At 45.4% G+C, this 12,359-nt stretch overlaps 1 protein-coding gene across 3 annotated transcripts; it reads right to left on the bottom strand.

The window, feature by feature from the left end:
• Positions 1 to 1,473: 1,473 nt before the first annotated feature.
• gata2a (GATA binding protein 2a) lies at positions 1,474 to 10,791 on the bottom strand. 3 transcript variants are annotated; one of them, XM_044025001.1, is made up of 6 exons: positions 10,689 to 10,791; positions 10,049 to 10,486; positions 8,818 to 9,396; positions 5,293 to 5,450; positions 2,867 to 2,992; positions 1,474 to 2,231 (listed from the first exon to the last, which is right to left on the bottom strand). In XM_044025001.1, exons 2-6 carry the CDS (start codon positions 10,275 to 10,277, stop codon positions 1,932 to 1,934), a joined length of 1,392 nt encoding a protein of 463 aa, XP_043880936.1. In that variant the 5' UTR covers positions 10,278 to 10,486; positions 10,689 to 10,791; the 3' UTR covers positions 1,474 to 1,931. The 3 variants fall into 3 exon arrangements, with proteins under 3 accessions (XP_043880936.1, XP_043880937.1, XP_043880939.1); XM_044025002.1 differs by having other exon boundaries at positions 5,293 to 5,438; XM_044025004.1 differs by lacking the exons at positions 10,049 to 10,486; positions 10,689 to 10,791 and adding an exon at positions 9,499 to 9,666.
• Positions 10,792 to 12,359: the final 1,568 nt, after the last annotated feature.

Raw genomic sequence — 12,359 nt, 5'->3', positions numbered from 1 at the left:
TTCATCTTAAAGACGGAACTATAGCCGCGTCTTATTCTGAACGCGCTGGAAGGGCGTGTTTCGCCCCCTGGTGGAGGGGAGGCCAGCACAGTTACTGATTCCTCATGTGGAACTGTGACTCATGACAGCGCTTCAGATCACTGATCAACTGTTACTGTTTTCTTCTCTTACTCTGTGAAGCGTCTCCGAGAGTCTGGTTAAAAAAAGACTTTGGTCTATGAATCTTCAGAATGTCTGACACTTTAAATGTAACGAGTGAGCCCATCTGACCTGCTGTTTAAGTGACACAGAGTAGGATTTGCGCCCCCTAGAGTTGATATTGTGGTATTTCTGGCAGTATTTATTCCGCAAAGTAGAATTTTCGTTGTTGTGACCTTGTTTTAAGTGGATGAACTATCACAAATCATCTTTTAAACGGTTAAAAACCTACATTGTTTCCCCGCCCCCGAACTAAATGATGTTTATTACCAGGTCTGATGTACAGATGTGTGTGTGTGTGTGTGTGTGTGTGAGGAGCTCGAGTGGCTGCACTGAAACAGAATAAGAAATCCTCCGGTGTTCAGCGTTAACGTTGTGGCAGCGGCGGCAAATAAATGAAGATACGAGTGAAACAGTCTGTGGAGCGACGTCAGCGCAGGAGGCGGAGTCTGTTCGGAATGTGGACACGTGTCTCCGAACCACCTCGGACTGCCGTTTCTTTGTGATGAGAGCTGAAGAGGACGGTGGCGTGAATTAGCGCTTGTGTTTGTTTGTTTTGTTTTTTTTTTGCTCTCGCTCCGTGTCCGTGCATGAGCATGTGGTAATGTGCACGTGTGTGACTGTGTGTGACTGTGTGTGACTCCGGAGCCTGCTGTCTGGGTACTGTGGTCCAGCCCGGGGGCCTCAGCTCCACAAAGAAGGCCTTCTCTTAACAATCACAGATAGAGGAGGAGCCTGACCAACGCATTACCACGCTTAAGGGATCACAGAGCTTTTCCTGATACATCTGATATCACTTATGATTCAGATAATCGTGCAGTCTTTGTTCAAAAAGCCCAGTTTGGATCGATGCTGTGCGACTGAGGAGGCAGTGACAGATTTCAGTATTAAACTTTATTTACTTTACTTTTGTGAGATGGAAAAAAAAAAAAAATGATAAAAACATACATCTCAGGGCCTTTTTTTTTTTTTTTCCTTTTTTGAAATCTAACATAGGTCAGTGTTTTTCTTTACGCGATAACCATGAAATCAGAATCATAACAGTTTCCATGTGTCTTTGACCAAAGCTTAAAGAGTGAAAATAAATTATCGTAGCAATAATTATAACATCAAATATAACAACAATATTAGCAATTAAGCATTTATAAACACTTTATTTACGGTGTCTTTTTTTTTTTTTTCCTTTCCATAAAAGTCCATTATTAAAAACAGGTGAGCGTCGCTGCGGTGGTGGTTTACAATCCAGCATGTGAGGGGAGAACTGCTTTGTGGGTGTTGTAGTCTGACAACAGTCTGTCCGTGTCCGTCTGTCCGGCTGCAGTGGACGGACGGACGGCGTCTCGACGTATAACGAGACGGCGGCGTGAGGTGAAAACAGCGTTTTCTTTTAAGACCTCTCTTAAAGTCTCCTGTTTCAGGGTCACAGAGAGGCGGGTACCAAAGTGACTTAGTAAAAATAAGCAACAAAAAAAAAAAAACGACAAAGCTCCTCCTTTCACTGCGTCCCCCGCAGTGACCCCGAGAAGTCCTGCTCTGTGGTGTGGCGACCTTCAGTCAAAAAAAAAGTCCGACTGAAGAAGACCCCTCCTCCTCCTCCTCCTCCTCCTCTCCTCCGACCACTGTACAAGTCTGCTCCGCTTACAGCGCGACGTGAAGGCCGTCTTTAGTGTTAATGGCGGGTTTTTAATGACTCCGACAGACGGAGTCTGGGATTTCCGGGTCAGGACGTGGCCTCAGTGAGGCTCGGCCCACACCGGCGAGCGATTGGAGTGGTGGGGGTGACCGAAGGAGGGGTGAATGGGCGTGGGAGTGGGCAGCATGTGTCCCGAGTGGCTGAAGGGGGGCAGGTGACCCATGTGGGTCATGTGGCTGGTGAGGCCCGGCGCTCCGCTGAAGGGAGAGGCCTTGTCCTGCATGCACTTGGACAGCTCGTCAAAGCCGTCCCCTGTTCGCTTGTTCCTCTTGGACTTGCTGGACATCTTGCGGTTGCGTGTCTGGATGCCTTCCTTCTTCATGGTCAGGGGTCTGTTAACCTGCGGGACACAGCGGCACATATCAGATCATGCCTCTCCAACACAAAAGCCTCACTGACGGCGCGCGTTCACCATTTAAAATGTCACATTTCAACGCCGCCGATTAGCCTCCGCATGCATGCGTTCCACCGTGTGTGTGAAATAAGTGCTATAAATACTGAGCAGCTGCTTTGCATATACAGCTCCATTATCAGGCCGGTCAGTGGGCGTTCGGTGGCCTTTTGTCTGCTTTTTTAAAGGCAAACACAAACGTCCCGGCTGATATGAATACATGGCGGTGAGGAGCAGGTTTGCCCTCAAAAGAGCAGTTTCAGACAAATCCTCATCAGTGTAACCGACGCTGGTTCCACTGAATGACAGTTCCGCCCCGCAGCCTCTCCTGGGAGCCACGCCCCCCATTGAAAGAACCATGGATTAATAAAAAAAGAAAGAAACCGAAAGAAAGGAAAGACAACCGGTGGGTTCTGCTCCACAGGGCGAGCAGGCTTCTCCTCCACACTCCCACTTTCTCTGCGCTTAAATCGATACAAACTGTCCGCCCACTTGACCACTTAACGACCGGCGACACCTCCGCACCTCCCACCCCCCAAATAAACAGCGTGTGTGTGTGTGTGTGTGCGTGTGTTTTTACTTACATTGTGCAGTTTAAAGTAAAGTCCGCAGGCGTTACACACCGGGTCTCCGTTCCCGTTGCGCCTCCACAGTGTGGTGGTGGTGGTCTGGCAGTTTGCGCAGCAGGTGCCTGCGCGTCTCGCAGCGGACTGCAGAAAAAAAAACCCAAACATCATGAATAATCATCCGTTTACACGTCGGAGAGAAAGGTCAGAGCGCACGAGGTCAGAGCGCACAGTGCGCGCTCATACACACACACACACACATGCGCGTGCATAAATCTCAACTCACGGACACGAGGGAGACAGTTTAAAAAATGTTTTTAAAAAAAAACGGCTAAAAGACGGCGCGTGGATTGTCGTGACGTTCCAACTTTAACGCGCAACCACGCGCTGAATTTGAACCAACATCAAAGGAAGCGACCGTGCGGTCGTTAAAACGACTTTAACTCTTCACATTAGAGATAAATCAATTACCGCCACAGCCGTGATCACATTTTCTTATTTGTGCAATAAAATACAGAGACATTTTTCTGTTTTGGCTTTTTCTAAAAAACTTATTTTGCGCGCGGGCCTGTCTGTAATTATCGATTGTGATGGATTTCAAATAAAAAACAACAACAATAATAATAATAATAATAATAATAAAAGAAAGAAAATGCCGGTATTGTATTAACATGTTATAATGGAGGCTTTGTATAAACCCGGCATTTCTCCAGATCCAGGGAACAAACGCGGGCAGAGAGCGCGGTGCGTCCTGTCTGGCTCTGTGCGCCTCCTGCGTCCATTGCGGATCAATTCTTCACACATAATAAGAAACATTAGCCTTACATGCAACAAGCCCGCGGCTGTGCTGCGTCCACGGCTCTTTTTCTTCTCTTTTTTTTACTTGTAATTAATTTCAGGTGGACTTTTTCTTTTTTTTTTTGAAACAAATAATCATGTTTACGCGAACATGGAATAATAATACATGCGCGCAAACACAGGAGGGGAACGCGCGTCCATTTATTTTCCAACACCCTAACCCTCTCTCTCTCCCTCTCTCCCTCTCTCTCTCTCTCTCTCTCTTCACACATAAGCGGCTCCTCCACTGTTGTGATAATCTCTTTACAGTCTATGTCAGTCTGGACAGAGAGAATGCAGCGCGCTGGTTGAGGGCGGAAACAGCCGGGAGCTCGGCTTCCTTATCTGGGCCGGGCAGATATCCGGATAGGAAACAACTGGATGCCCCCCTTTGAACACAACAACCCCGAAAAACACTTGAGCTGCAAATGCACGAAAAAAAAAAAAGCGCACAGCCACAGAGGGGGGAGGGGGGGGGATCAATCTAATGGAGGAGGACACGCACGAAGTCAGCTCATTTCAAATAAAACCTCGGTTTTTATTATTATTATTATTATTATGATGATGATGATTTGAAATTGCACGTCTGATATCAGCCAGTTTATCAGCAGCTCTCGTGTTCATGAAGTTCATTAAACTCACGTCATCAATGACGCACTTCACCCAAACGCAGCAATATTTATCATTTCATTATACGACGTTGATTCAGCACATTATCATTATTGTTGTTATTATTATCATCGTCATTATTATTATTATTATTGTTATTATTATTATTATGACAGGGGGGTTAGTTAGTGGTATTTTGTTGCTTTAGAAGTCGACCTATGTGAGTTTCGCCCGATATTTACAAACCAGGAGAGTTAACACAATGACACACACACAAAATCACTTTAAATAAACATTTATTCTGTAGCACTGAATTGTGCATGCATACATATATATCTGTATTTATACATGTATTTAAATTAAAATACATGTATTTGAATTAAAATAAATTAAAAGAATTAAATCGATGCAAAACTAAAAGTTTGTAATTGTGGCGAAAAAAATGTTTTTGTCAAATTCGGATTTATTTTATTTAATAGCATCCATTTTGCTCCATGATAACAATTAATACTTTTATTAGTCGTCGTATCTGTTTATCAGACTTTCAGTTGCTGCTATAATAAAAAATAAATAAATTTAAATTCCCAGACGACAAAGTGGCTGAATGTGTCCAATGATAGATAGATAGACAGATAGATAGATAGACAGATAGACAGACAGATAAATAGATAGATGTATAGATAGATAGATATCAGAGCAGCTGCAGCTCGTCGCTGGCCGGTGTTAAGTGAAGCAGCAGCTTGGGCATTGGTATCAGTATCAGTATCAGGAGTAGCAGCAATAATGATCGCAGGAACAATGGCAATAGTAGCAGTGTTGTCAGGGGCCGTGAAGGCGGATCGTCGGGGGGTGAGAGGCACAAACAATTCCAGGAAGATCATAGGGAAAATATAACTTTCCTGGAATTGTGCTGCCGGCATCTGCTTTGTGCTCATATTTGGGCGCCTTCTCTCCGAGTGAGTGTGTGTGTGTGTGTGTGTGTGTGTGTGAGAACTCACCAGTCTGCGTTTGGGCTTGATGAGCGGTCGGTTCTGGCCGTTCATCTTGTGGTAGAGTCCGCAGGCGTTGCACAGGTAGTGGCCGGTGCCGTCCCGCCGCCACAGTGGCGTGGAGGTGGCACCGCAGTTCACGCATTCACGGCCCTCTGCGTAGAGTTCAAGAGGGGGGGGGGAGAGGGGGGGAGAAATTTTATATAATTAACAAGTTCACCTTCTGCCCACGGGACACACGACATCACATGTGTATATATACTGTATATGTCTTATTTATCAAAATGACATCACATTTGTAACCGAAAACTGAAGGAACTGCTAATTGTGTCCTTTCCAACTGGAAAACGGTTGTTTTCTCATTTGAAACACGGGTGAGACACGGGTGAGACACGGCTGACCCTGAACGCCCCGTCATATGAAGTGAAATCTGTCAAACAGCGTGTGTGTGTGTGTGTGTGTGTGTGTGTGTGTGTGAGACACAGACACCGGTGGTGCATATGTAAGCTGATCCAGAGCGCGGAGGCCAGAGAGAGACAGCCAGAACATGTCCAGAGGTGTCCAACAAGAAGAATGAGGCTCCGCCATCAAATTAGGAACTACATTATTCATCAGATCAGTGGGCAACCATGAGAGGAAACATAAGTGTGCGGTGGCTGCTGCTGCTGCTGCTGCTGCTGCTGCTGCGGTCGCTGATGGCAACAGTTCATACGAGACTCCTTCATCATTACTATCATCATCGTCGTCGTCGCCGTCCAGCGTGTTTGTGTTAGAGCTGCAGGCAGATCTGAATCCTCAGAGGTTTCCTTGTGTTGTCTCATGTTAATGTTAATGTTAATGTATGGATACAGGGCTTTTTTTCACTCTCTCTCTTTCTAATCTTGATGACCACAGTTTCACCCATTCACGCCCATTTACTCACCCATTCATCACCACTACTTCCCACATATCTTTTAACACCCGTTTACTGCTGCTGCTGAAGCTGCTGCTGCAGAGATGGGGCTCAAACCCACAACCTTCCACCGAGACACTGCTACTTATGAACATTTCCGGGCATGAACGTCTAAATCCGAGCGCCTCTTTGCTCCACAAACATTCAGAAAATGATTATTTCTGAATCCCACAGCGAGGTGGGTTAATGTGCTCCAAACGTTTGAACAGTCACAGTCACGACCTCAGACGAGGTCCAGATGGAGCCGTTCTCATTTAGACTCTAATAAGCAAATCATTAAGTCAGATATTTGTGTGGGTCACGGTTTCGAGCACTTTCTCCTGGAAACACAACGTTAGCATTCAGGCACGCACATGCAGCACGGCCCTGTGAACATGGCGTCTTTACCTTTCTGTCCCCTTCTTAAATACATGATTGTGGGTCAGAAAAACCTGCTTTTTCCTCCTCTCTCTCACACACTTCAAACAACCTGTTTGGCTAAACCCGACCAATTCATTTAATTCAAGTCTCTCCCTGGAGCATCCACTCATTATTCCTGTTATAATGCTAGCACACCCAGAGTCCCACCCTCACAATGGAATCTGACCTGAGCAACAAGAAGAGGAAAAAGAAGCAACAGTATGTTCCTTTTGAAATGCATCCACACACACACACACACACACACACACACGCGGTCACATTAAAGTGGGATCATTGACACTTGAAATATTCACCAGAGCGGAACTCTGCTGTGTTTGTTACACGACGCAGAGGTTTCTGCTTTTCTGAGGCCGGCGAAGGTGCCGATCAAAGATGATGTGTTTGCGGAACTGAATCAGCGTTTCAGTCAGTGACTGAGTGAGTGAGTGAGTGAGTGAGTGAATGTACAGAACTTTTCTTTTCTGTCCGCGCAGCTGGAACAATGCGGGGAAATTACAGAGCCATTACGAGGCCGAGCTGTTTTCCAAACGTCTGCACGTTAATGTCACGGCGACACATTCAATCAGGTGTGTGTGTGTGTGTGAAAACACCAGCCTTTTTATAGTAAACAATCCCATAATATCTCTATATTATTATTTCATATCTATGTGATATTATGAAAAGGGATTAAAAAGAAAAATCACATTAAGTGACTTGAAATTGGTGTGAAAACTCACCAACGTGCAGTGCTAGTGATTTATTTTAGAGTGCCACAAGGGGGCGCCGGCATCGTTCCACACACTCTTCTCGGACTTTGTGATTTTAGAATAATTTCCGTTTACATTTTTTAAATTCAATTACAAAGGTGTGACCAATTACAGAGGTCTGATGTGGTTTTACTTGCCAAATAAAGTTAGAAGAGTTCATGTTTCCTTTAAATTGTAAAAGTGCAACTGTATCGCAGTTATTATTTTATCAGTCAACGTACAGCTCGTGTCTATGTTTACATTAATAACCTTTTATTTTGTGTATATAGAAGCAGTTTTAGAATGTTTGTAATAATGTCCTGGAACATTTTCAGCAATTACCATAGATTTACAGTTATCGCATATATTTCATATACATTAATAATCTTTTTTATTTAAAAAAAAACTATATTAAAGCACAGTTTTATAATGTTTTGTGGAGGGAAAAAATAACAGAAATGCATTTATATCACAAATCACAATCTTACAGTGTCTGGAACCTTATTTTTAAAAAAAGCTAAATTAAAGCATAAAGTTTAATTATAATAAATAAAAACAAGAAATTATTTATTTATTCTTTTTTATATTCTTGCAAATATGTTGTGAATCGCAATTTTTTTTTACGCTTATTCACAATTATCGTGGTGACGTCATGGAATTGCAATTATTTTTGTCTCTTTTTTTTAATGTCTCGTGGATCCACAGCAGATCTGCTGCGTGGACTTTTTTTTGTGTGTATGTGTGTGTGTGCAGCCAAGGCCGTGCTTAAATACACAAACAGCAGGACTCTGTCGCCTGTGCTTTGTTAGCACTGTGGAGAGAGAGGTGTGGGGGGGTGGTGTGTGTGTGTGTGGGGGGGGGAGTGGAGGTCGTGATTTGTTCACTTGGAGGTTTACAGGATATGGCAGGAGCCAGGGCGTCGTGACAAGCTACTTTTTAAGTGATTTCTTTTTTTTTCAACACCACATTTAAAAAAAAAAACAACAACTACCAATCGCACGAATAAGACGCCACGTGACACGGCTGAGCGTGGTGCTCACGGTGTTTTTCTCTCACGCGCTGCTATTTTTATTTTTACCCTCGCGTTCATGACCAGCGCAGTTTAAACTCCATTAAAGTCCCATTTTCTGTGACTTTGACGTCAACGCAGACTCCGCAACAACCTGTAATCGCCTCGAATGGACCCCTCAGATTATAATCTGCAGCAATTTCGCCCACTGTGTGTGTGTGAGTACTTTCTCTGCAAGGAACACGAGATTAAGACTAAGAATAAAATGAAAACCATCACCAAATCATTTCTATAATTTCCCCCAGTTTTAGTACAACACATATATATATATGGATATGAAATAAACATCCTACATGTTATATATATATATATATATATATTATATAATTAAATAATTAAACACGTTGATATGTGAGGGAGAGACTCACCTGAGCTCGACCGGGCTTTGCTCTTGCACTTGGGCGTAAAGCTGGAGGGGGAGCCGCCGAGCAGGCTGCCCGGGTGGAAGAGGCTGCCGCTGTAGTCGTGGTGCGAGGGCAGCGTGTAGGCCGGGTAGGTCGGGATGGGGTGATGCGTGGCCGCGGCCTGGCTGTTCATGGAGGCCAGGCCGCTGCGCAGAGGACTGCAGCTCTCCATTTTCATGCCGTCCGTCAGCGGCACCTGATAGGACTTGGTGGACTCCTTGTCGTCCATCCGTGTGGATGTGGAGGTCGGCGAGGTGGGGCCCGGGTCCGGGGACACGTCCTTCGGGGGAGTCGGGGGGAAACTGTAGAGGTGCGGGCTGGAGTGAGACCCCGGGGTGAGTGACGACACCGGGGCCGTGCCGGTGTTGCTGCTACACGGGTAGCCGGAGCTGGAGGGGTGCAGGCCGGGCTTGCTGAAGTGGCTCACCGCCCATGCGTTATGGTGGTGCGCGGCGGACAGCGCAGCCTTCCCGGGGTCCAGCCACGGAATGCCGGGGCTGTGGATGAGGTGTGGTCGGCAAACCTGGTTCCCAGTGAGACGAGCTGGAATCACACATCACACATTTATCATTCTTAATTCTTTAAATAGGAAAAAGAACACACACACACACACACAGCATCTCGCCAGTGCCTCGCAAAACTAACCTTGTAAATACTCCGACATTTAGTTGCGGCAAAGTTCTGGCAGTTATTTTAAAATAAAAACTATTTTTCTTACAATTATCCACAAACAAAAAATTCCCCTAACGGCCTCACAGACGCAGCTCCTGGTCAGGACAGGATCTTTTCATCGGCTGAAGCTCTCGGACCAGAACATTTGCGGTTTTAATTTTATATCCGGGAAGTGGCTCTCTCCCTCTCCCTCTCTCTCTCTCCCTCTGTGTCTCTCTCCCTACAGAGCCGCTGTCCAAACACAGAAGGGTTAAATGACATATTTCCCCTTCCCCTCGTTGTCATTTGCTGTAAATCCCTTTTATGTTTCGAGGATCGGCCCAGAAATGCAAACAAGGAGGCTTTTTTACGCATGAAGTGTCACCGGGCGTCTACAGAAAACCCTTACACAACACACACACGTATAAAGGAAGCTCTGTTTTGCTGCTGTAATTATATAAATAAATAAATAAATAAATAGCATAAATAAAAGCAAACAATAATAATAATATCTTTGCAGCTGCAGCGTCTCCGCCCGTCTTACCGTGCGCTTGGCTGTAGGTGACCCTCGCCCTGGAGTTGGTGTAGTACGGATTCCCTTGAGAGTCCAAGTGGTTGAGAAACATGTCCACCTCGTCCTGCGGCAGTAAAGGCGCCATGGGCTCCATGTAGTTGTGGCTCAGACTGTGGTGGTGAGAGTCCGGGTGCTGGCCGTTCAGCACTGCGTGATGGTGCGCCATCCACCGAGACTGATCGGCCGCTGCGACCTCCATGGCTCCGCTGGATGCGTCTCCGCGCGCCGCCGGGCTTCACGAGTAATGTGTGCGAGTCCAAAAATGAAAGAGTGGTGGTGGGGGGGGAGACAAAATATCCTCCTCACAGTGTAGTTCCCGAGCTGTGGAAGAATCGGCTTGTGTTTATTTATTTATTTCAGAATCCTTATGAGAAGCAGATCTCCTTCTTTCTCCTCGGGAGCGAAAACCTGCAACAGGAGGAAAAGACAGAATTTAAAAAAATGTTAAATCATCTCCGCTGATGTTTTTTTTTGTTGTTGTTTTTTTTAATCTAAATCATAGTCCAGAAATAAACTTCTTCTGACTACAGCTCGACAGCACCGCAGAGGAGACAACCGCGCGCAGAGTGAATAAGGAGACAGGGAGAGGCGCTCGTGCCTTCTTTGATACCTGTTGCAAATGCGATCAGCTGACGGCGGATGATGCGGCTCGGACGCGTAAAAACCTCCTGATCCAGTGAACAAGCGCTCGTGCAGGATCTTTAATGAGATGTGGCGCAGACTGATGCGGCTGGCGCCAGTAAATTCCCATATCAAGCCACGGGGGGGCGGGGCGTCGCGCGGAGCCAATCGCGAGTGGAGCCCGACACAATTGGCTCGCTGCATCCCCACGCGCTCTCCTTTTCAATTTCCATTTCTCTACGACGAAGAAGTCAAAGAGTCCTCACTCAGCAGAGTCACCTACCTCCCTCTCTCGCTCTCTCTCTCCCTCACTCCCTCTCTATGTCTCTCTCTCTCCCTCGTGAAGGTCGACAGTCGGCCACTGATGATGATGATGATGATAAAACTGCCTTTAGCGCCACTTTTCAGCACAAACGCAGCACATTTTACATCTGCAAAACCACTGAGATTATGAATCTGTGAATAATCCCGCGTGTCAATGCACTTTCCACGCGGTCAGAGGGTTGGTGGATTATGTAAATATTTTGTTGGAGAGTTTAGTTCATGTGTAATTGTGTATATATTTTGTATTTTATTTTATTCTTCTCTATCTATCTATCTAACACGCAAGACGTTTATTTTGGAGGGTTTCTGGTGCAGAGCGAAACAGCACCAGAAAAACCCTGGATTAAAGCAGATTATTTAAAATTATAATATAATAAATTCATGAAAGTGCAATATACAGAAAATAACTTATGTATTGCTTTTTTTTATGTTCGTATGATGTCTCTTATCATTTCTCCAGTGTGGGATCAACAATAATCAAAAAATCTAATCTAATCTGACCTGATCTAAAACATGGAAGGACATTATTTCATTTACTGTGTTGAGTTGTTGTAAATGTAAAAAAAAATGTTCTCAATCTGTGGGATTATCCTTCATTACAGTGCTTTAATCTCCATTGATCAGTGTTCATGTTGAGTCTCGCGCCACGATCCATCGTCGGGATCGTGAGTGTTGTTGATGTTGTTTTTCGCATCGCGCTGTTGTGTCAACAAACCGCAGTTTTCAGCACCTTCTAAAACCAACAGAGGAGGAGTCGATTTATGGCCCCGAAATTGGGCCCTTTGTTGGGGGGCGGGGGAGGAGGGGGGGCTAATTGTCTTTAATTAGTAGCGCGGCATTCTTCCTGAGAAAACAGGGGTTTTGTCTCGAGGACAGAGGAGCAGTCAAACACTGTTTGCATACTAATGGCGCCGCATTCTCACTCGGTGGCACCAGCGCGCGGGGCTGGAAAAACACAACACGCCGCTGATGATCAATAATCAAAGGTGTCGTCTTTTAACGCCCTCGTTTAAAAACAATAGACAGTGCAGCAGACAGCAGGAGCCTGAACACGAGGCCATGTTCATTCACTCATTTCATTCATCAGCGTCAACGACGTCAGGACTTATGTGTGTGCTTGTATTCGCTGCCTCATTAGGACCAGAAGTCCTCATGGAGGCCAAAAACCTGGAGAAGAACCAGGTCCTAAATTAGTTTAAGAGTGTACGTTCAGTTGCGTTATAGGTTCAGGCTTGAAACGTGTGTGTTCTTGTTTGTGTATCTTTGAGAGGACCAACCCTCAAACTCAGTGCTTTTTTTAATACTAAGAACCACCTGAGAAAAACCACTGAGCTCA

The sequence above is a fragment of the Solea senegalensis genome, linkage group LG4, assembly GCF_019176455.1.
Source record: "Solea senegalensis isolate Sse05_10M linkage group LG4, IFAPA_SoseM_1, whole genome shotgun sequence".
NCBI lineage: Eukaryota > Metazoa > Chordata > Actinopteri > Pleuronectiformes > Soleidae > Solea > Solea senegalensis.
Note: the sequence above shows the minus strand (reverse complement) of the source record. Positions and strands in the feature narration are given on the sequence as shown.

What these genes read in the sequence shown, in the direction of transcription:
- gata2a (XM_044025001.1), bottom strand. Translation starts at nt 10,277, where the DNA reads ATGGAGGTCGCAGCGGCCGATCAGTCTCGGTGGATGGCGCACCATCAC. An exon ending in CACCTACAGCCAAGCGCACG is followed by an intron (nt 9,397 to 10,048) that starts GTAAGACGGGCG and finishes GTGTGATTCCAG; the next exon opens with CTCGTCTCACTGGGAACCAG. An exon ending in TTTACTTTAAACTGCACAAT is followed by an intron (nt 2,232 to 2,866) that starts GTAAGTAAAAAC and finishes TGTGTCCCGCAG; the next exon opens with GTTAACAGACCCCTGACCAT.